The sequence below is a fragment of the Colobus angolensis genome, unplaced genomic scaffold (genome assembly GCF_000951035.1).
Source record: "Colobus angolensis palliatus isolate OR3802 unplaced genomic scaffold, Cang.pa_1.0 Scaffold21, whole genome shotgun sequence".
Lineage (NCBI taxonomy): Eukaryota > Metazoa > Chordata > Mammalia > Primates > Cercopithecidae > Colobus > Colobus angolensis.
This window is the reverse complement of record NW_012115266.1, coordinates 4,666,380-4,689,469: the sequence shown is the minus strand read 5'-3', so window position 1 is coordinate 4,689,469 and position 23,090 is coordinate 4,666,380. Positions and strand designations below refer to the sequence as shown.

Here is a 23,090-nt window from a genome sequence, read left to right as displayed (position 1 = left end):
CCAAGGCAGGCAGATGATGAGGTCAGGAGATCGAGACCATCCTGGCTAACACAGTGAAACCCCGTCTCTACTGAAAATATAAAAAAGTAGCCAGGTGTGGTGGTAGGTGCCTGTAGTCCCAGCTACTCGGGAGGCTGAGGCAGGAGAATCACGTGAACCTGGGAGGCAGAGCTTGCAGTGAGCTGAGATTGCGCCACTGCACTCCAGCCTGGGCAACAGAGTCCATCTCAAAAAAAAAGAAATGAGTAGCCTGGGCACGTTGACTCACGCCTGTAATCCCAGCACTTTGGGAGGCCAAGGTGGGCGGATCACAAGGTCAGGAGATGAAGACCATCCTGGCTAATACGGTGAAACCCTGTCTCTACTAAAAATACAAAAAAAATTAGCTGGACGTGGTGGCGGGCGCCTGTCGTCCCAGCTACTCAGGAGAATGGTGTGAACCCAGGAGGCGGAGCTTGCAGGGAGCCGCAATCGAGCCACCGCACTCCAGCCTGGGCGACAGTGCGGGACTCTGTCTCAAAAGAAAAAAAGAAATGAGTAACAGGACAGCATGTGCGCAGCCACGCGCATGAGGCGGGGGGGCCCAGCTGTGGCCATCAGTGGCTATAGCTTTGACTTTTTCTTTGTACCTGTTGGAGCATGTAAATATTTTACAAGTCTTGTAATTTTTAGAATGATTGTTTTTTCTTTTTTTTTGGAGGCGGAGTTTCACTCTTGCCCAGGCTGGAGTGCAGTCACGTGATCTCGGCTTACCGCAGCCTCCACCTCACGGGTTCCAGCGATTCTGCTGCCTCAGCCTCCCGAATATCTGGGATTATAGGCAGGTGCCACCATGCCCAGCTAATTTTATACTTTTAGTAGAGATGGTGTTTCTCCATGTTGGTCAGGCTAGTCTCGAACTCCTGACCTCAGGTGATCCATCCACCTCGGCCTCCCAAAGTGCTAGGATTACAGGCGTGAGCCACCGCGCCCGGCCCTAGAATAAGTTTTATAATCAGAAAAAGTAAACTTTTTCTACAGTGTAATTTGGACCACTGTGTGGCATTCCTTAGCATGGTTTTAGCATGCTCATTTTCACCCAGTCCTCTGCTTGTGGGCATTACAGTTTTTAGCGTTCAGCTTTTCTAAACAGCACATCTACAGCAAAGTCTTTCCTTAGAATCTGAACTGTTTCCTCAGGATACATTCCTAGAAATGGCCTTGCTGTTGTAAAGGTGTGCAGATTTTTCTTTTAAACAGGGTTTCACTCTGGTGCCCAGGCTGGAGTGCAATGGCCTAGTCAAGGCTCACTGCAGCCTCTACCTCCTGTGTGCTCAAGCAATCCTCCTCCTGCAGTCTCCTGAGTAGGTGGGACTACAGGCATGAGCCACTACTCCCGGCTGATTTTTAAATTCTTTGTCAAGACAGCATCTCACTATATTGCCCAGGCTGGTCTCAGACTCCTGGGATCAAATGATCCTCCCACCTCGGCCTCCCAAAGTGCTGGGATTACAGATGTGAGCACCATGCCTGGGCAATATGCTGATTTTGAAGAGGCTTTTCATACCTGCCACCTTCCAGAGAGGTTGTACCCAGGTGTACCCTCCGCAGCAGAGAAGATGGCGTCTGCCTCCTATGCCCTCACCCACAATGAGTGGAATCATTCTGAGTCAAAGGGAACTTGTCTGGGCTGATTTTTGAACACAGTGAGATTGGAAATTTTTTTTTTTGAGACAGTCTCGCTCTGTCGCCCAGGCTTGAGTACAATGGCGCGATCTCAGCCCACTGCAAACTCCGCCTCCCGGGTTCAAGCGATTCTCCCTGCCTCAGCCTCCCGGGTTCAAGCGATTCTCCCTGCCTCAGCCTCCCGAGTAGTGGGGATTGTAGGCGCCCGCCACCATGCCCGGCTAATTTTTGTATTTTCAGTAGAGACAGGGTTCCACCATGTTGGCCAGGCTGGTCTCGAACTCCTGACCTCAGGTAAGCCACCGCGCCTGACCGATTGCAAATTTTTACATGCTTGATCGTATTTAGATTTCCTTCCTGAATTACTGATGATTTCTTTTGCTCATTTTTCTTCTGTTGCTTGACTTTTTAAAATTAACATCTTGGCCAGGTGAGATGGCTATAATCCCAATACTTTGGGAGGCCAAGGCAGGCAAATTGCTTGAGTCTAGGAGTCCAAGACCAGCCTGTGCAACATAGCAAGACCCCATCTCTGTTTAAAAGATTAGCAGGGCATGGTGGCGCACGCCTGAAGTCCCACCTAGTTGGGAGGCTGAGATGGGAGGATCACCTGAGCCAGAAGGGTTAAGGTTTCAGTGAGTTATGCTCACAACACTGCAGTCCAGCCTGGGTGACAGTGAGACCCTGTCTAAAAAAAAAAAAAAAAAAATTATTATTAACGTCTTGGCCAGGCACGGTGGCTCACACCTGTAATCTCAGTACTTTGGGAGACAGAGACAGGAGGCTCACCTGAGCCCAGGAGCTCGAGACCAGCCTGGGCAATCGAGCAAGACCCTGTCTCTACACAAACTAGAAAAACATTAGCCATGGCTCACACCTGTAGTCCCAGCTACTGGGGATGCTGAAGTGGGAGGATCAGTTGGGCTTAGGAGGTAAGACTGCAGTGAGCCATGATTGTAACACTGCACTCCAGCCTGAGCAACACAGCCTGTCTCAAAAAAAAAAAAAAAACACAAAGGTGGGACATGGTGGCTCATACCTGTAATCCCAGCACTTTGGGAGGCCAAGGCAGGTGGATCATGAGGTCAGGAGTTTGAGACCAGCCTGGCCAATATGGTGAAACTCCACCTCTACTAAAAATAAAAAAATTAGCCAGGCACAGTGGCCCTGTCACACCTGTAATCTCAGTACTTTGGGAGGCCCAGGCGGGTGGATCATGAGGTCAAGCCATCAAGACCATCCTGGCCAGCATGGTGAAACCCCATCTCTACTGAAAATACAAAAATTAGTGTGCGTAGTGGTGTGCATCTGTAGTCCCAGCTGCTCAGGAGGCTGAGGCAGGAGAATCGCTTGAACCTGGGAGGTGGAGGTTGCAGTGAGCTGAGATCGCGCCACTGCACTCCAGCCTGGGTGACAGAGCAAGACTCCGTCTCAAAACAAAACAAAAAACAAAAACTAACATCTTACAGCAATGTGGTACTTTTGTTTTAATTAATGACCCGGTATTGCTATTATTAGCCAAAGTCAGATTTCCATAGTGTTTTCCAGACGTCCCTCTGTGCCAGGATCCCACCAGGACCCCACACTGCATTAGCTGTTGTGTCTCCCCAGGCTTCTCTTGGCTATGAAGACCCTCCTTGTTTGTGATGACCTTAGGTCGGCAGTGTTAGGGAGCGCTGCTCAGGTTTACTGTAGCATGCTGAGGGGGGCTGAGACTCGGATGAGGAGAGCTCAATCTGACCAGGCTCTGGAAGGAGCCGTCATGCTGGAGCCAGAACCCAGCTTCCTGGGCCTGAGCCCCCTCACACAGGGACAGCACCTCTGCTCAGTGTGCCCTCCCGTTCCCTTGCAGGCAAGGGGATCAGGCGAGTGAAGCCGAAGCGCACCACGTCCTTCTTCAGCCGGCAGCTGTCCTTGGGCCAGGGGAGCTACACCGTGGTGCAACCCAGCGACAGCCTGGAGCAGGGCTGACGCCACCGCACCCGGCAGGAGGAGGGCAACTGGGGGCCCTGGCCCGGCACTGTCCTCCTGAGGGGCAGGGGCTGGCTGCAGCAGTCTCATGGGTCATGCACATGGGGTGAGCTGCCTCAGCAGATTTCTCAGACCACAGAGAAGTGACTGGCCCCGGGCTGTGCAACGCTGGCCAAGGCCTTCCTCAGGGCCCCTCTGCAGCTTGCCCGCCCTTCCCCCAGACACTGGGCCCTGCTGCTATCTCAGGACCATCTGATCAAGCTGCAGCTGCCACCCTCACCTAGAAACATGCCTTTGTGCCCACCTCAAGATGGGCAGTGTCCCTGTTCCGAAGTACCTGGTGGCAGCTCCAGTGGCAGAGGACCAAGGATTGAGGTTTGGGACCTGAAGGTCCAGTGTGTGCCTTTGACCTCTTCCCTGAACTTGGGTGACCAGTCCCCGCCTTCCTCCTGCTAATGCTCCACCCCCGGCCACCAGGGCCACCTGCCAGGCTGGGCCACCACTCTGAGGAGGGTGGGAGGGGCCTCTCTGGATTGAACCAGGACAGAAACACGGTGAGGGCCCCCCCACACCTCCCCAGTTGAATCAGGAGTGGAGGGAGCCAGGCAGGACCCTACCTGGGGTCCTGTGCCCCTCGTTCTGGGTCTCCTTTGCAGGCACAAGACAGCAGAAGGAGCATGCCTTTCTGGTAGTCTGTGGTGATGTCACTGCTGGGAGGTGGCTGTCCTGTGGACCACTGGCCTCCAGACCCACACTCACAGTCTGAAAAACTCCTGAAAATCCCCGGGTGGGCACTCCCTGGAGCCCAGGCAGCTCCCCTAGGGGACTGGCCAGACCTGCGCTCTCCTCCCCGTGTCTGGGTCTTCAGGTTTTAGTTTGGTCTTTGTTCATTTGAGTTGTGCCGGGGCAATGCCAGGAAGCCCCCGGGTAACCTCTGCTGCGCGGTCCTTCCCAGGCGGTGCCATGGATTCCTTTGGGGCCAGTGCATGCCCAGAAAAGCCTGGGCTACACGAGACAGTCTCTTTCTCGAGGACACTTGGAAAGATGACTTTGATGTGGGTGCTTGGCTTCTCTGGTTCCAGCTTGCCCTCCAGGCAGCAGGGGCTCTGTCTTGTCCCAGATGAGCTAAGCCCCTGAGAGGAGGGCTTTCCCAGCCCTGGGACCCTCCGAGGTGGGTGTGCGGGTCTCACAGGTGCTTCCTGGGACTTCCTGTGGCAGCACAGGGCTTGCCTTTGTCTTCTGTTCCCGGTGGAAAACCGTGGGAGAGGAAGCTCGGGCCTCTACTCCAAGTATCAGAGCCCGTTCACCCTCCTCTCTTTGGTAGCTTGTGAATGTGCCAGGTGTTTTGAGGTGGGCTTGCCTTCCGGCAGCATGGACTTTATTTGTTAAAATAATGGGCGGAAAGAAGAGGCCTGGGAAGTGCCCCTAGTCTACTGGAATGTCCTGGCCACAGGGTCGTGTCAGCTGCCAGTTCTCGTCTCCCCTCCTGGAGTTGCTCGGTCTCACCAAGCCGCCTGCCCACCTGTTCTGGCGGCTCCAGCGCAGGTTGTCCCAGCACCACTGCTTTGATTCCAGGTGATTTTTTTTTTTGAGACGGAGTCTTGCTCTGTTGCCCAGGCAGGAGTGCAGTGGTGCAGTCTTGGCTCACTGCAACGTCTTTCTCAAGCGATTCTCCTGCCTCTGCCTCCTGAGTAGCTGGGATTACAGATGCATGCCACCCCGCCCCACTACTTTTTGCATTTTTAGTAGAGACAGGGTTTCACCATGTTGGTCAGGCTGGTCTTGAACTCCTGGCCTCATGATCCGCCTGCCTCGACCTCCCAAAGTGCTGGGATCATAGGCGTGAGCCACCGCCCCCAGCTGATTCCAGGTGAATTCTTATCTGATGGGCGGGCGAGGGTGCCGTGTGGCGGGTCGGAGTGTGTGCGTCTGAGTACACAGACGGCGTGTTTTCCCTTCAGCTTCTTGTTTTCTGAGCATCCATTGTGCCTTAACATTTTCTGCTTGTCCTTTGGGACAAAGCAGGATTTTACTCATTCTTTGAATGTTCTCATTCTTTTGTATCATGTGACTTATTAATAAAATCAGTTTCTAACAAACTCTGGGGTGGCTCGTGATATGAAATAATGAGGGTGTGTCTGTGACAGTCCAGGAGTTGATGACAGGCTGCATATTTGGTTTTCGTGAAACATGCGTCGAGGTGTGCAGCCCTCAGGCCGCCCAGTCTGATGCCCACGGAGCACCCGAGTGAAGCTATCTTGGTGGCTTATAGTACTGCCAGGCCCAGGTTGCCCAGGAGGGGCTCTGGGGTTCCTTTGGGGACTAAGGTGGGTAACTGCAGATGCTCATGCCCTTCCTGAGGGCACCTCATGCTCCAGGCCTGGCAGGAGGCCATTTGTTTCCCACAGATCCTGCTGTCAACACCTACCTGGGAGGGAAGGGAGAGCAGCAGACCCCCCTGAAAGACTATGAGCCCTGCAGCAGCCACCCAGGACCTGGGCCTGCAGGATGAGCACCACTGGGAGATTGAGGTTCACAATGAATGTTTCCAGAGAAGGGAGGAGTATGCCACCTGTCCCTTTGGCAGCGTGGTCGTGGGAACAGGGCCGCCTCCTTGGGTGTCCATGACAGTGAGTGGCTTGTCCTCTGTGCGATCGTCTTTGCCTGGCAAGGCAGCACAGGGCCATGACCATGGGCACCTGTGACCTTTCGTGGGAATAACAGTGCCAGGCACAGTGGCTCACTACTGTAATCCCAGCACTTTGAGAGGCCAAGGCGCGAGGGTCACTTGAGCCTAGCCTGGGCAACATGGCGAAACCCCATCGCTATAAAAATAAATAAATAAATACAAAAAATTAGCCAGGCATGGTGGCACAAGTGTGTCATGCCCAACTGCTTGGGAAGCTGAGACTAGAGGATCACCTGGCCCAGGAGGTCGATGATACAGTGAGCTGTGTTCGCACCACTGTGCACTCCAGCCTGGGCAACAGAGCAAGACCCTGTCCCCAAAAAAACAACTCGCCTCCGCCAGATGTGGTGGCTCATGCCTGTAAACCCAGTGCTTTGGGAGGCCAAGGCGGGTGGATAACCTGAGGTCAGGAGTTCAAGACCAGCCTGACCAACACGGAGAAACCCTGTCTCTACTAAAAATACAAAAAATTAGCCAGGCGTGGTGGCTGGCACCTGTAGTCCCAGCTACTCAGGAGGCTGAGGCAGGAGAATCGCTTGAACCTGGGAGGCAGAGGTTGCAGTGAGCTGAGATCGTGCCACAGCACTCCAGCCTGGGCAACAAAGCGAGACTGTCTCAAAAAAAAAAAAAAAAATTAGCTGGGCATGATGGTGGGCACCTATAATCCCAGGTATTCAGGAGGCTGAGGCAGGAGAATCGCTTGAACCTGGGAAACAGATTGTAGTAAGCCAAGATTGTGCCATTGCACTCCAGCCTAGGCAACAGAGCAAAACTCCATCTCAAAAAATAATAAAAATTATTTTTCTTGACCGGGTGCGGTGGCTCATGCCTGTAATCCCAGCACTTTGGGAGACCGAGGCAGGTGGATCACCCAAGGCCAGAAATTTGAGACCAGCCTGACCAACATGGATAAACCCCGTCTCTACTAAAAATACAAAAATTAGCCAGGTGTGGTGGCGCATGCCTATAATCCCAGCTACTCGGGAGGCTGAGACAGGAGAATCGCTTGAAACCAGGAGGTGGAGTTTGCAGTGAGCCAAGATAGTGTGCCATTGCACTGCAGCCTAGGCGACAGGGAGAGATTCCGTCTCAAAAAAAAAAATTATTTATCTTAAAAAAGGGCCTCTAAAAATATGTTTCAGGCCCCACAAGTCCTGGATTGTCCTTGGCCCACAAGATATACTAGCTCCACTTGTTTCCAGAACACCCTGCAGTCTCCGGCCTCAGGGCTTCTGCCTAAGCAGGTTCCCCTCCCTTTTGAAAGTCTAGGTGTGCCCAAGGCCAAGGTGGGAGGATCCCCTGAGCCTATAAGTTCAAGACCATCCTGGGCAACAGAGACCCTGTCTCTACAAAAAATAGCCAGGTGGCCGGGCGCAGTGGCTCACACCTGTAATCCCAGCACTTTGGGAGGCCAAGGGAGGCAGATCACCTGAGGTCAGGAGTTTGAGACCAGCCTGACCAACATGGAGAAACCCAGTCTACTAAAAATACAAAATTAGCTGGACGTGGTGGCGCATGCCTGTAATCTCAGCTACTCAGGAGGCTGAGGCAGGGGAATCACTTGAATCTGAGAGCTGGAGGTTGCAGTGAGCCGAGATCATGTCGCTGCACTTCAGCCTGGATGACAGGGCGAGACTTAGTCTCAAAAAAAAAAAAAAATTGCCGGTGTGGTGGCATACGCCTGTGGTCCCAGCTACTCAGGAGGCTGAGGTGGGAGAACCACGTGGGTTCAGGAGGTCAAGGCTGTAGTGAGCCGTGATCATGCCACTGCACTCCAGCCTGGGTGACAGAGTGAGATCCTGTCTCCAAAAAAAACAAAAACAATAAAAAAACGCATTCTCCAACCCCCTCCCCACCTAGGCATCCCAACACCCCATTTTCCCTGCCCCACTCCCCCTAGCCTATCTGGCTGGACTGCTATCCCCTGCTGAAACAGACTATTCTTACTCTACAGGCCCAGAGTAAGAATGGTCTGTTATTCACTGTTTTTTAAGAGTATTTATTTATTTAGAGAGAGAGAGAGACACAGAGGGTCTCGCTCTGTCACCCAGGCTGGAGCAGTGTCGGGGATCACAGCTCACTGCAACCTCTGCCTCCTGGGCTCAAGCGATCCTTCCAGCTCAGCCTCCCAAGTAGCTGGGACTACAGGCACAAACTACCACACCCAGCTAATTTTTGTAATTTTTGTATTGACGTTGTCTTGCCATGTTGCCAGGCTGGTCTCGAACTCCTAAGCTGAGGTGATCCACCCTTCTCGGTCTCCCACAATGTTAAGATTAGAGGCGTGAGCCACCATACCCAGCCTATACCTACTTTCTCAGGTTATAAAGGAGATATGATATGATGCCTGCCATGCCTGGGTGGTACTGGGCTCAAGAGTAATGGTTTGTTCCCCCCCACAAGGGCACGGTGTTTTGTGCACATCTGCAAAGGAGAGGCAGGCACCTGGACTTCCAGAGTCTGGGGAGGTGGTCATGCCACTGTGAGGCCAGAAGTCAGCTCTCTGAGCCCTGGGTTCTTCATCTGCGTAGTGGAGCAGTCACCTGTGCTTCAGGGGGTTATGGGTGACAGATGTGAGAGCATTTGCAGCCTGTGATGGCTGCATTTGTGAGTGATCGTGCCTGGCTCATTCACTCACTCATCCTTAAGACTCACTGTGACCGAAAGTCATTTGGTTCCTACCTGTCTTAGTGTCCCAGGGCTGCCATAATGAAGTACCACAAACTGGGTGGCTTTAAACAATGGAAACCTGCCCAGCACGATGGCTCACCCCTGTAATCCCAGCACTTTGGGAGGCCGAGGCGGGTAGATCATCTGAAGTCAGGAGTTCGAGACCAGTCTGGACAACATGGTGAAACCCCGTCTCTACTAAAAATACAATATTAGCCGGGCATGGTGGAGCATGCTTGTAATCCCAGCTACTCAGGAGGTTGAGGCAGGAGAATCGCTTGAACCTGGGAGGTGGAGGTTGCAGTGAGCCGAGATCGTGCCATTGCACTGGGTGACAGAGCAAAACTCTGTCTCAAAAAAAAAAAAAAAAAGTGAACAGATTGTCTCACAGTTCTGGGGGCTACAAGCCCAAAATCCAGGTTTCAGCAGGGCCGTGCTCCCTCTGCAACCCTGGGAGTCCTTCCTTTTCTGCTCCTAGCTTCTGGTGCCTTGCTGGCCATTCAGGCATTCATTGGCTTGCGGCTGCACAGCCAGTCTCTGCCTATGTGGTTGCCTGGCATCTTCCTTAGTGTCTGTGTCTTCACATGGCTGTGTTCTTACAAGCACACCAGTCAGATTAGACTACGGGCCCACCCTACTCCACCACGACCTCATCTTAACTAATAACACCTGCAATGATCCTAGTCCCACATCATGTCACTTTCTGATGCACTGAGGGTTAGGACTTGAACATATCCTTTTGGGGGAACACAGTTTAACCCTTACCACCACCCTACAGATTATTGTCTTGGACTTCTTTGGGGCTCTTTAACGCAGCAAAGGCTGTTATTTTCAAATCCTAGCTACACTTGGGTTGCACGGAGCAGCAGGAGTGACTCCCCACCCCGCCAGCCTGGCACACACAGCCTGGCTCAGCCAGCACCTGGATCCAGAGGCCGGAAGACCTGAAGAGGCTCTGCCCAGACTGCCCCTGAGGATAGTGCAGTGGGACAAGGTCTTCACAGTCCCCAGTCCCCAGACGATCCCTAGCTCTTCAGAATGCAGGTAGCAGAGGTGACCAGAACAGTCAACACATGTGATCCTACTATCCCTTCTGAGGCTGTGTTTCCAGGTCATTATCCACTTACCGCAGCAGCTGGGGCATTCCTGGGGGCTTCCCAACCCAGTGCCAGCTGGACACAGGAGGCTCCAGCCACAACCCAAGCCCAGCAAGAAGCCCGCGCAGACCCACAGCTGAGGCTTCATGTGCCAGCCCCCAGCCAAGTGGTAGTGCATGGAGAGACCCACGGGAGGCCAGAGGTGCTGCTGGGACTCAGAAAAGCCACAGCAACCAAGGCGACCCAGGACGCTGTCATGCTCAGTCTGACAAAACAAAGGTGCAAGGGGCACAGATAAAGCTGGAAAGGAGAGGGCTGGGGAGGATGTGCCAGGGGCCTCTGACACTTGTCAGGGAGCAGGAATTCCAACTGCTCCCTGCACACAGAGTTGCAGGATTAGCAACTGAGTTACCCATGGAGACATCAGATCAGAGTCCAGGCAGCTTTTCAGATGACACCAGGGATAAGAACATAAAGACCAGGAAAATGGGTCACTTTGCACACACATTATGCCCCAACAGATGTGCCGGCCACCACCCAACACAAGACAAAGACGAACAGACAATAGACTGGTAGGGGGAGCAGTGATCAAAGAAGGCTTCCTGGAGGAGGGGGCCTGACCGGCTCAGTAGGATACAGGTAAATGGAGCAAAATGAGAGGGCATGGGATGGAGCAGGGTCAGTCAACCAAAGCCTGTGACTTTGAGCTTAAGGGACACTGACAGTTCTGACCCAAAGGAGGTGCAGGCTTCGGGACAGATTCTCATCGCTCATTCTTCTCCCTAGCGCAGAGGACTTTAGAGCGACCTGGCATTTTCTCCCTCTCCAAATCCACCCCACATTTCAAAAAAAGTAGGCAGACTACCCAACTTCACCCAGAACGGGGGTGCAGGGCTGGGCCTGGGTCTAAGGACTTCAGTTTTAAGCAGCAAGTCCAGTGCCTCTCGCCCGCATTGGGCGGACAGCATGGGTGGGGCGGAGCCTGCGCCCATCGGCAGGTTGCTGGTTTGGCTGCGGCCAGCAGGGGGCAGCTGAGCCCACTCTTTCCTCCCGACGGGCTGCAGGGACAGTGAACAGTACCGCCAGCCCAGGCAACCTGGAACCAGGGTCGTGCCCCACAGCAGAATCTGGGGGGCCTTGGGTCTGGCGCTGCGTGCTCACCACCTCTCAGAGTGGGAGTCCTGGCTCCTGACTGCCCTGACCTTCTTCCTGCCACTGGGCCCATGATGGGGGTCCCCAACTTTCAAGAACACAGGGTAAGGGGTTTGTTTCCCTGGTGGTAAGGGGGGGCATTCTTCAGCTTCGTGATGGGTCCTGAGTTTTCCAAAGATCAGCATCCATGTCCTGGAAACGGATTCTGCTTTAGACGTGTGTTTTTCTGTGAAATGACAACTTAGTAAAAATACTTAAACTGGGGCTATTTGGAGACATCTAAGAGATGGGGTGAGCACAACCTGGCACTAGTCGCCTCCCTCCTGAGGCAGCTGACTGTCCGGCCTCTGCCCCTGGGCCCTTCCTCCTTCCCAGCTGCCCTGGGTCCTCTTCCAGCACCTCCTGTCCCCGCCTCACACACTAAGTCCTCCTGCTATTTTTAACTATTTGGTATAATTTGAAAAAGAGAGAACAGTAACAGTCCCAGCTCTTCCCAAGGACTTATTTGTCCGGTGCCCATCTGACCTTGGCACTTTGTTGTGGGGGTGGAAGTGACCCTGACAGGTTCTCCTAGCCAGTCTTCCCATACAGCATCGTCAAGGTCAGCAGCCTCACGGGCAGGGGGGTTCTACTCCCCCGCGGAAGCCCTGGCACCACGGCCAACTTGCTCACAGAGGGCATTCAATCAGACCAAGGTGGGTTGGGGCAGAAAAGCCTCCTTCAGAGATTCAAGGACAGTCACAACCGGTGCTGTGATGGGGCCACTGGGACAAGCACAGTGCGCCATTCCCGTCAGCAGGGACCCAAGAGAAAGTGGTAGGCTCTGGCAGTGGGGGCTGCTGGCGGTCCTGGAGAAGAGAGAGGGCTTTGCAAACCTGGGGTGGAGGTAGTGGGATGTCAGCACCCGGGCTCCCTGCTCAGAGGAGCTGGTGCCAGGATTCCCAGTGGGTGAGCTTGGAGAGGAGGCTGGAAAGGTTGGCACAGGCAAAAGTGTGGGGCCTAGGAAAGCTGGGCTTGCTTATTTGGCCAAGGAGGGGTGGGGAGGGTTGGAGGAGGTCTAGGGGCCGCTGGAGGTGCAGGACAGCCCGGGGAGGCAGGGCCATGGGGCCCAAACACGCATTCCACAGGCCTTCCCTCTGCGGGAACAGGAGTGAGGACACAGGCGCTCAGCATGGCAGGATGGGAACAGGAAAGGTCTGGTGAGCGCTGTGACCGTTAGGATGGGGCTACAGGAGACAGAGGTGACAGTGAGCTAGTGAAGAGGCAGGAGGAGGCAAGGAGGGCAGAGTGTTCTGGGGTGCCAGCTCAGGCAAGGCTCCAAGGAGTGGGTGCGTGCTCAGGAGGACTGGGGACCAGGGCCTGGGGTAAGGGGCAGGCGCCCAGGAACTCTAGCATGGCAGGGAACAGGGGGTAGTCCCAGGAGATCCAGATGCAGGGGCTGACACCACAAAGTTCTTTCCTGTAAAGCACAGCCTGAGGCCTGGGGCTTGGCCCTGCGCAGAGGAAGCCCCCCTTAGATCTGCCTCGGCAGTAGTGAGGAAACGGCACACACAGACCCCACACAGCCCGAGGAGTCAGGGGTCAAATGCAAGAGTGAGACGCTCCCTCCTGAGGGTCCCTCCCCTGCCTCACCTTCCTGGCGGGCAGCCTGCTTTCCAGCACACGTGGTGGACCAGCCCACATTAGGTCAAAGTGTTAAAAATAGCTGGAGGGCTCAGTATGGAGGGGGTGGTATGGGAGGTGCTGAGGGAGGGCCCACGACAATTGGGAAGGAGGAAGGGCCCGTGGGGCTGGGGCTGGGGCTGGGACAGTCGGTTCCTGTGGGTGCAGCAGCTCCGGGACATGCTCACCTCACCCAGGCTTTGTAAACCAGGGCCGTGGGAGTCCCCTCTCCCTCAAATGCCTCTGCCTCTGCCAACGTGTGGCTGAGAGTGCACCCCAGTTCCCTTTGACCACCCCAGGCAGTCCCAGTCCACAGAGAGCAGCTGTTGCCCTTCCCTCTCCAGCCTCCTGACCTAGGAACCCACAGACCTGGGCCTGTCATCACATTTGTGCTGACCTGGGAACTCCCTTCCTCAGTCAGTCCACAAATATTTACCCAGAGCCTCACCGTGCTCAGTGACCTTTACAAAACATAAAGTGCAGAGTCCCGTGCCAGGGGACAGCAATCTGAGGCAAAACAGACCGAAACCCTTCCCTCGAGGAGATGAAGTTCGGGGGGTGCTTGACAGCCGTGGTCAGGAGGCTGGCTGAGTGGTGACCTTGGGGCAGAGCCTGAAGGAGCAGTGGGAGTGGACTAGGCAGCAACTGGGTGAAGAGTGTTCCAGGAAAAACTACACTGTCAGAATCAAGAGATGTTAAGGCCGAGAGAAGCCTCAAAATGGGGGAAGCAAGGCTGGGTGCGGTGGCCTGCCCCGGTCACATGAGAGGTGGGGGCAGAGCAGGCCAGAGGCTCACAGGAAGAGGCCGGTTAGAGTTGGGGGTGGGGCCCAGCTTATGTTTCCTGCCTTGGCTACAAGGCATGAAAGACGGGCTCCCGGCCAGCACACAATGACACTGCAGTTTCCAGACCCAGGCCCTGAGCTGAGGGGCCTCAGGGCTCAGAAAGGGCCTAGGCCTCAGATCTCTGGTGAGCAGGGAGCCCAAAATGGCCCTGGAGGCCACAGCTCCAGAACTGGACCCATGGAGAATGGAGGGCTGGGGCCCTACACTTTCTCAAGCAGTAGTAGCAACACTGTCATTGTCCTGCCCTTGGTATAAGCCTGAAGCACCACCCTTTCTTACCCAGCTCCTGCTCCCCTTTTCCAGGGGCTCCTATGGGAAAACCCAGGTACTTCCTGGGACTGGTCTGTCTATATGTTTGGAAACCACAGAACTGACTTGGCTTCACAACAAGATGTGGGGGCCAGGCACCCGGGAGACCAGTGATCCTGACTGGCAATAGACGCAAGAAAGGGCTTAGAGACAGAGCCAGGCGCTGTGGCTACCCATGTAATACCAGCACTTTCAGAGGTCGAGGCAGGCGGATCACTTGAGGCCAGGAGTTTGAGATCAACCTGGCCAACGTGGTGAAACCTTGTCTCTACTAGAAATACAAAAAAGAAGATTAGCCAGCGTGGTGGTGTAAGCCTGTAATCCCAGCTACTCGGGAGGCTAAGACGGGAAAATCGCTTGAACCCGGAAGGTGGAGGGTGCAGTGAGCCGAGATCACACCACTGCACTCTAACCTGGGCAACAGAGTAAGACTCCATCAAAAAAAAGAAAAGAAAGGAAGGCCTTGGAGACAGGGCCCAGACCCTGGAATCCAGATGTTGCCAAAGCAGCCCCCTCCTGTTCCTCTGCCTGCCTGGGAAGAAGCAGGTGGTGGCCACCCACCCGGGCAGGGTGGGGCCTTCACCACCCAGCCCCACCCCGGAATCCAAGGGCCTCTGTTTGCTGCTGTTTTCTGGAACAACTTGTTTTGATCTAGAGAAATCTGCTGACACCAGCCTCCCTGCTCTCGCCCTCCAGCAGGGCAGAGGTATTTTTAGACTTATTTGCAGAAGGAGAGAGCAGAACCCAGGTCCAATGTGTACCCTTCTTACTGTGGGCACAGCTTTGGCCCCTTAAGGCAGGAGATACCCATGTGGTTGTCTACCCTCAGCTCCTCTCTCCTTAAATACGTTCCTTTCCTGAGAAAAATGAAATGTGTGGAAATTGGAGGCCAGCAAAGCTTCTACATAAGGACCCTCTGAAACAGTGCCCAAAACCCAGGGTGGCAGAGGCAGCTCCAGACACAAGGGCACAAAAGAGCCTTGGTTCCCTTTATGACAGGGAAGCCCATGCTTTACAGAATCCTATGCTTTGTATGTCAATAATTCTCCCTACTTAAGAAAGAAAATATATACATATATCAGAAGGGGTCTCACTGTATTGCCCAGCCTGGAGTGCAGTGGCATAATCCTAGCTCACTGCAGCCTCAAACTCCTAGGCTCAAGAGATCCTGCTGCCTCAGTCTCCCCGATAGCTGGGACTACAGGCAGTCATGTGCACCTGGCTTTTTTTTTTTTTTTTTTTTTATTGTACAGATAGGGTCTTGCTGTGTTTCCCAGGCTGGTTTCGAACTCCTGGCCTCTAAGCAATCCTCCCACCTTGGCCTTCAAAAGCAATTGGATCCCACTCTTTTTTGAAAAATAAAATCTACCGTAGTTTGTTTCTGGGATTTGGGAATGATGTGTGTGAATTAGAGAGATTTTGAGACCTGAGATAGAGAAAAGCAAGTTAAGACATCATCTGGGGCCGGGAAACAGCACTACAGTGGGGATGACCCACCTCTCAGGTGCCTGGTGAGATAAAAGAAAGGGCTAGCTGACTCCACCGCCCAGTACTGTGAAGCAGCAGGGAAGAGTCAGTCCATAGGTTTCATAAGCTGCCCAGCTTTCTAGAACATTCTGACAGACAATTCTCTCTTTCCACACGGTTCTTTCAAGCCAAATCGCCCCACCCCAACCCACCTCGGGAGACATAGTCAGGACGAGACCGATGGGGCAGATCCTGGAGGAGGCCTCGCTGCCAGAATCTTCCCCTGGCAGAAAAACAGGGCTAAGCAGCCGCCAGGGAGCAAGCCAGGGCTTGCCACGTCACCACCTTCTGTGCTGATGGTCAGATGACACACAGTCACCAGTTTTCCGAGAAGCACAGGGAGGGGTGCATGTCGGGCCCAGCCCTGCCTGCTGATGCCACCTCACAGACGCAGGCGAAATGTCATCAGCTTCCTCCTGGTTGCCAAGGGAGCCTGTTTTTAGGGGGTTGTTTTGTATGGGGTGTGGGTGTTAACCAGGGAGAGGTTCCTGGCAAGGAGTTCCTGTCAGATCCCATTTTCCGTTCTGGTTACTTAGACCGGGGTCCTTTTTCTACGTCTACCTCAGGGGCCAGGGCTTCCTCATCACCCTGCACCCCCTAGCAAGGGAGGTGCCCGCCACACGGTCCAAAGTCCTCTCCAGACATTCGGGTCCCGCCCCCCTTGGTGGAGGGCTCAGGAGTTCACCAGGTTTGCTTCCAGAAAAGCCAGGCTGGGGGTGCCTGCTTGCATATGCGGCAAATAAATAAACAAATAACCTTTCTCCCCATCCCCACGCAAATGTAAAATGAGCCCACAGCCGGTCCCTCGGCTATGACAGATACTGCTTTCCGCACAAAATCTTGGTTTTACATTATTTTGCAACGGCCTTTTCCCACTTAATCCATCCTGAACACACTTCTTCAATGTTCTACCGCGTCAGGGATGCGCGTTCTCAGGAAAACACGTCCCCTCGCCAGGCCCCTGGGAACAGTCACAACCACGACGCCTGTCCCCGAAGCGCCCGCGCGGCTCCACGGGGCTCCATGTTGTCACCCACTGGATCCTGGACGCCATCAGCCCGCAGCAGGGTTTCCAGACCACAGAAACCGCCTGTTGGGGTGCGGGGCGTTCCACGTCCCCTCGCAGCGCCCCGCTGGGCTTCTGGGCCGCCCCGCCCCCACCCCGCGCCCGGACGCTGACGTCACTGGCCGAGCCCGACTAGGAGCCGCCGCCCGAGAGTCACGCGCGTCTCCCGGCTGGACGCGCCCTCTGCAGAGATCCCTCCGCCGCCGCCTGGAATTTTCCAGACGTTCTGCCGGCCCTTCTTTCGGGCCTCGTCGGGGCGTGGTGACCTGAGGCGACCCCGGCGGCTCCTGTCGCCCACTTAGGAGGGTGCTCCCGCCCGCTTCTTCCCGAGCCCCTCTCTCTGGGAAGCGCGCCCCGCCCGACCCCGACAACACCCAGGAAGAGTCTTCTCCGTCATGGCATCCGCCTTCCAAATATCACTTTGAGCGCTGTCCGCGATCCCAAAAAGCACTGCTAAGGAGAAGCGGGGATAAACTGGGGTCCTTGCGTGGGAGGCGCCTGGGCGACCATGCACCGCCCGGGTCGTCTGCCCGGGCTGGGTCGGGGAGGGACTTTTTTTTCCGGTGGCCGTGGAGGAATCGTTCCGTTGAACAGTGACCCCGGTGACGCGGCTGAGGGCTATAAAAGCAAAAGTTGTGGCCGATGCAGCAGAAGTTAGTGATAGGGAGGGAAGCGCTCTTGGGTGTAGTTGTATGGGAGGAAGTGGCCAGTTCAGGGCCTCGGGACAGAGAGAGATGATTGAGTTAGATGAGACTGGGGGGCCAGGGGTTGCAAGAAGGAAGCTTGACAAGGAGACTAGGTCTGAAGAAACCACAGTGGGGCAGGCTGCGTGGAAAATGCCCGCAGGAGCCCCCAGAGAGGACAGCCATGCTCCAGGCCAGGCTGTCCCTACTGCCTGCTGGAGGGGGAACTTGACCTCTGGGAGGGCGCCGCTCTTGCATGGCTGAGCGAGCCCCCGTGCGTTGGTCTGTGTGGAAGGAGGAAGGCAGGGAGAGGTAGAAGGGGTGGAGGAGCCAGGAGGAATGGGCCGCTGCGGCCCTGGAAATGATCAGGAAGGCAGGCAGTGGGTGCAGGGCTGCAGAAGGGCCGGGAGGGCCGAGCTTGAACTTGTCCATGCCAGCAGCCCCTTTTTTTCCAGACCAAGGGCTGTGAACCCGCCTGGGGATGAGGCCTGGTCTTGTGGAACTGAACTTAGCTCGGCGGGGCTGACCGCTCTGGCCCAGGGTGGTATGTAATTTTCGCTCCCAGACTGGGCCCAGCCTGGTGGAGCGTCCACGTCTGGGTGCGAAGCCAGGCCCCTGGGCGGAGGTGAGGGGTGGTCTGAGGCGTGACGCGGAGTTAAGGCGCCATCCTCACTGGTGACTGGTGCAGCACCTAGCATGTTTGACAGGCGGGGACTGCGGAGGCACACTGCTCGGGTGTTGGGACAACATTGACCAACGCTTTATTTTCCAGGTGGCAGTGCTCCTTTTGGACTTTTCTCTAGGTTTGGCGCTAAACTCTTCTGTGAGCTCACTCCACCCCTCCTCCTCCCTTTAACTTAACCCATTCACTTAAAACATTACCTGGTCGTCTGGTAAGCCCGGGACAGTAGCCGAGTGGCTGTTGGAGTCGGTATTGTTGGTAATGGTGGAGAAAGAGAGGCCTTCCCGCTGAGGCTGGGGTGGGGCGGATCGGTGTTGCTTGCCTGCAGAGAGGGTGGGGAGTGAATGTGCACCCCTGGGTGGGCCTGCAGCCATCCAGCTGAAAGTCACAAAAATGCCTCATGGACCGTGGTTTGTTACTATAGTGTTCCTCATGACGAGCAGATGGAACCGGGAGACATGGAGCCCCTGGCCAGTGTGAGTCCTAGCAGTGCAGGAGGGGAGACCCTGGAGGAGAGAGCCCGCCTCAGTTGATGCCTGCAGATTGAATTTCCAGAGGCTTAGGAGGAGGAAGTTCTCCAATGTCATGTTTCCAGGCCTTGCTGGGGAAGCCCTGTATTCAGGAGGCTACCATTTAAAGTTTTCAGATGAGCTTATGGGGGGCAATCTTAAAATATCCTCAGCAGATGCATCCGGCTCGAGGGGCCATCAGCTTTGAATAAATGCTTGTTCCAGAGCCCATGAATGCCAGCAGTCACCCCTCCTTTCCTGGGGTAAAGGTTTTCAGATGCTGCGTCTTCTAAATTGAGCCTCCGGTCATACTAGTTCTGTGCTTGGAACCTTGCTTCAAGAAGATCCCTAAGCTGTAGAACATTTTAACGTTGATGCCACAACGCAGATTGATGCCTTATAGATGGAGCTTGCAGATGGAGCCCCGTGACCTCTCACCTACCCTCCCTGTTTGCCTGCCTGCCTGTGCGTTGCTCGGAGAAGTTCTTAGCCTGATGAAATAACTTGGGGTGTTGGAAAGCTGTTTAATTTTAAATGCCTTAGACGGGGAATGTATTAGAGGAAGCAGATTGTCAAGAGTGTCATTGTGTTATGCTAAGCTCTGGGAGGGTACAAGTTGGTCATTCCCAAATGTGTGTGTGAGAAATGGCAGGTCTAGTTTGGGCATTGTGATTGCATTGCAGATTACTAAGAAGGGAATGGTGGGCATACCGGTAGTGCTCTTTTGTTCTTGCTTCGTTTTTTTACACCTGAACTTCGTTAGATTTCATAATGCTTTTTTGGCATTCTAATAAGAGGACCCTGAGGTGGGAGTTGTGGGAGACGGGGAGAAGGAGACAGCTTGGCACTGGTCACGTGGGAGTTGCAGTGTGGGGGATGGGGGTGTGCAGCTCGGCACTGGGACTGGGAGGGATGAGGGTGAAGAAGGGGAGAGGGTTGGTTAGGTATATAGTGTGGGTGGTAGGAAATGCAGGTTGAAGGGAATTCTCTGGGGCTTTGGGGAGTTTTGTGCGGTGGGTGAGCCAAGAAAATACTAATAATAAGTTAGTGTTGGTTAAGTTGTTACTTGGAAGTGACAAGTTTCTTAGAAGCTTTCCCAAAGCTTAGATCTTTAAGTGCAAAAAAAAGAAAAGAAAACCCAAAACAAAATTGTTTTGCTTTGCTGCAAGGTGGGGAAGACTGAAAAAGTGTAACCGAAAACATGACACAGAGTCACCCGTTTTCCCGAGAACCACAGGGAGGGGTGTATGATGCCATCTCACAGGCAGGGCAAGTGTCTTTACCAACTTCCTCCTGGTGACCAAGGCAGCCTGTTTTAGAGGGTTGTTTTGTTTGGGGTGTGGGTGTTATCAAGTGAATTAGTCATTAGAAAGATGGGTGTCAGATTTGCAGACGCAGTAGATCAGCATCCTTCGCTGCCCCTTAGCAACTTAGGTGGTCAATCTGAAGCTGTGAAGGTGTGATTTTTCAGGAGCTGGAAGTCTTAGAAAAGCCTTGTAAATGCCTACATTGTGAGCTTTTGACATATTTAAGGGACCGCTTAAGACGAGATTAGATGGGCTTCTCTGGATTTGTAACTCATTTGTCACAGATACATTGTGATTGAAAATCATGAGTGAAGTGAAATTGCAGTGCATTTCAAGGGAATTTTGTATGTAAATTGTGCCTTAGAAACACTTCTGTTGCCTTTTCTGTGTTTGGTCCGTATTAATAATGGCAAAATTTTTGCCTACCTGGTATCTTCAAATCATAGTCTTTGTAACAAGAACCAAATAACCTTTTGTGGTCACTGTAAAATTAATACTTGGTAGCAGACAGAATCCATGTACCTTAGCTAAGGTTAGAATGAATAATTTATTGTCTTTTTAGTTTGAATGTTTGTGCTTTATAAATGATCCAAGACTAGAGGGGAAACTATCACCTAAAATCCGTGTGGAAAACGAGCTAAAAAGGAAAGGGGAGGGGTATTATGGGGAGGGAGTGGGTGAGGTGCCTTTACTACATGTGTGATCTGAAAACCCTGCTTGGTTCTGAGCTGCGTCTATTGAATTGGTAAAGTAATACCAATGGCCTTTTATCATTTCCTTCTTCCCTTTAAGTTTCACTTAAAATTTTTAAAATCATGGTTATTTTTATCCTTGGGATCTTTCTGTCTTCTGGGTTCCGTTTTTTAAATGTTTAAAAATATGTTGACATGGTAGTTTAGTTCTTAACCAGTGACTTGGGGATGATGCAAACAATTCCTGTTGTTGGATTTAGAGTGTATTACTCATGCCTGTATGGGGAAATAGTCTCCGGTATGCTGTTGTGAAATTGAAACTGTAAAAGTAGATGGTTAAAAGTACTGGTGTGTTGCTCTGTATGGTAAGAACTAATTCTGTTACGTCATGTACGTAGTTACTAATCACTTTTCTTCCACTTTACAGCACAAATAAAGGTTTGAGTTCTAAACTCACGAGAATTGTTGTATTGCTATGTTACATTTCTCGACCCCTATCACATTGCCTTCATAAGGAAGTTGTGGATGTATCTTCATATTGTAGATTTAGGTCTAGATTTGCTCACTCCAAGTAATTAAGGCCATGTAGGAGAGCATGGTAACCACAGATAGAACTGGTATTATCCCAAGTGGTCTGCAGACTGCTGGGTGGGGAGGGTATCTCTTGGGAGTTGGTAATCATTTGTTTGAAATGTGATGCACCACTCAAGCCAGTGAAGGTGGGTGTGTGTAGGTGGGGAGTACTTTGCCATAATATTTTAAAACATTACCTGGTTAGAGTTCTAAGTGGTACTTATTTTTGTTTGGTTAGGGGAAAGTCTGAATAAAAACAGAAATGGACACATGTATATTGCATAGTCTTTGGGAGGCTAGAACGTGTCTGGGATTTGGGTCTAAGTATATGTGTAATTCTTATCTCACTAAAGAATTTGGCTTGTTTTTTCCTTTTGGTGAGTGACTAAAACGTCTGGGCTTCCCTGTGTGTGCGCTACACTAAGCAAGCAGAGGCTGTGCAAAGGTGTGAGCAGAAGCACATGGAATCTGGAGGGTACATCTTGGCTTGCAGACTGCCTCTGTGTCCTGGGTGGGACTGTTCTGTCCTTGCACTGCAGTTCGGTGTTACCTCTTGGGGTGTAAGGTTTATGCTTACAGGAGACAAACATTGGGCGTAGAATGGAAGCCACTGCCAGCCTCTGTGCTGAAAAGGGAAGGTGCTTGTTTCAAAGGGAGCAGCAAGGGAGGCTTGTTCTACTCATCTGAGCCTGTTGGCCTGAGAAGGGGAGATAAGGGCTGAACTGGGACTGGCCAGGGGGACCAACACAAATGGTGAGGGATCATGACCTGAAGGATTCTTTCCTTCTCATGAGCTGCGGGACTGGCTGCCATCCTTACAACTGTGTCTTATTTACCTGTGCCGTTGTATCTGGGTGACCCCTCCACGTGTACACTACTGACAAATGGGTTGAGTGCTGGAAAGAAGTCACTGAGCCACCCACCCAGCAAACCTGTCTGTGCTCATGGCACTGCCAGAATGGGGCACTGCTGTGTGCAGGGTCCAGGGCCCTTTTCCTGCTTGCCACTCCTTTCCCTGGATGCCCCAGAAACAATCCAGACCTCCTTTCCTATCTTACCCCTTTGCTTTGCCTTTACCCCAGCACCTCTATAACCACCCTGTCTTCTTTTCAGAACTCTTTGTTTCTCCTCTTGTTTTTTATGATTATTACAAAACTTGCTTCCACCCTGGAAGATAACTGCTATAGATGCCTCTGTGTAAATGGCCGGGCGCGGTGGCTCAAGCCTGTAATCCCAGCACTTTGGGAGGCTGAGACGGGCGGATCACGAGGTCAGGAGATCAAGACCATCCTGGCTAACCCGGTGAAACCCCGTCTCTACTAAAAAATACAAAAAAAAAAAAAAAAAAAAAAAAAAACTAAAAAATACAAAAAAACTAGCCGGGCGAGGTGGCGGGTGCCTGTAGTCCTAGCTACTAGGGAGGCTGAGGCAGGAGAATGGCGTGAACCCAAAAGGCGGAGCTTGCAGTGAGCTGAGATCTGGCCACTGCACTCCAGTTTGGGCGACAGAGCGAGACTCCGTCTCAAAAAAAAAAAACCAAAAAAAAGAATAGCCAAAGTTGAACTTCTTTTAAAAAGGAAAGGACCCTGAGAGCCAGTATTGGTTGAGGCTCCTCAGTATGCCCAGGTTGGCGACAATGAGAACTGCAGGAACAGCCTGTGTTACAAAAAAGAGATTGACTCAGCTGCCCTCGGTGCATCTTATCGAGTGTGACTGTTAAGGGATTCCAAGGACCCTTAATGCCAGGGCTGACTCTCCGTGTGCAGTGAGGCCTCTGGAGGAAGTGTTACCCTCTGGCTCTGTGTGCTACTCGTTACAGTGCAGTGCTGGCATGAAATGAAGACATGCCCAAATAGGCTTACAGATGTTTATGATGTGTTTTAAATGTTCATATTTAACAAACAAAAACATACTGATGCTGTTTGGAAATGGCAACAGGAAGATAGCAAAATGAACACTAACATGAAAAGATGAGCAGGTACATGTTCCAAGG

At 53.0% G+C, this 23,090-nt stretch overlaps 1 protein-coding gene and 1 long non-coding RNA gene across 4 annotated transcripts in view; both read left to right on the top strand.

Annotated features, from left to right (window-relative positions):
• Positions 1 to 5,735, top strand: part of FRMD8 (FERM domain containing 8) — a 25,719-nt gene extending 19,984 nt beyond the window's left edge. For all 3 annotated transcript variants that reach the window (XM_011942507.1, XM_011942506.1, XM_011942505.1), the window contains one exon: positions 3,518 to 5,735. In XM_011942507.1, the coding sequence (XP_011797897.1) occupies positions 3,518 to 3,636 (119 nt within the window). In that variant the 3' untranslated portion in view covers positions 3,637 to 5,735. The remainder of the gene's footprint in view (positions 1 to 3,517) is intronic.
• Positions 5,736 to 17,303: 11,568 nt separating this feature from the next.
• On the top strand, positions 17,304 to 20,980 carry LOC105512164. Its single transcript, XR_001001820.1, has 2 exons — positions 17,304 to 17,878; positions 18,107 to 20,980. It is a non-coding gene; the product is annotated as an uncharacterized LOC105512164 (long non-coding RNA).
• The last annotated feature ends 2,110 nt before the right edge of the window (positions 20,981 to 23,090 follow it).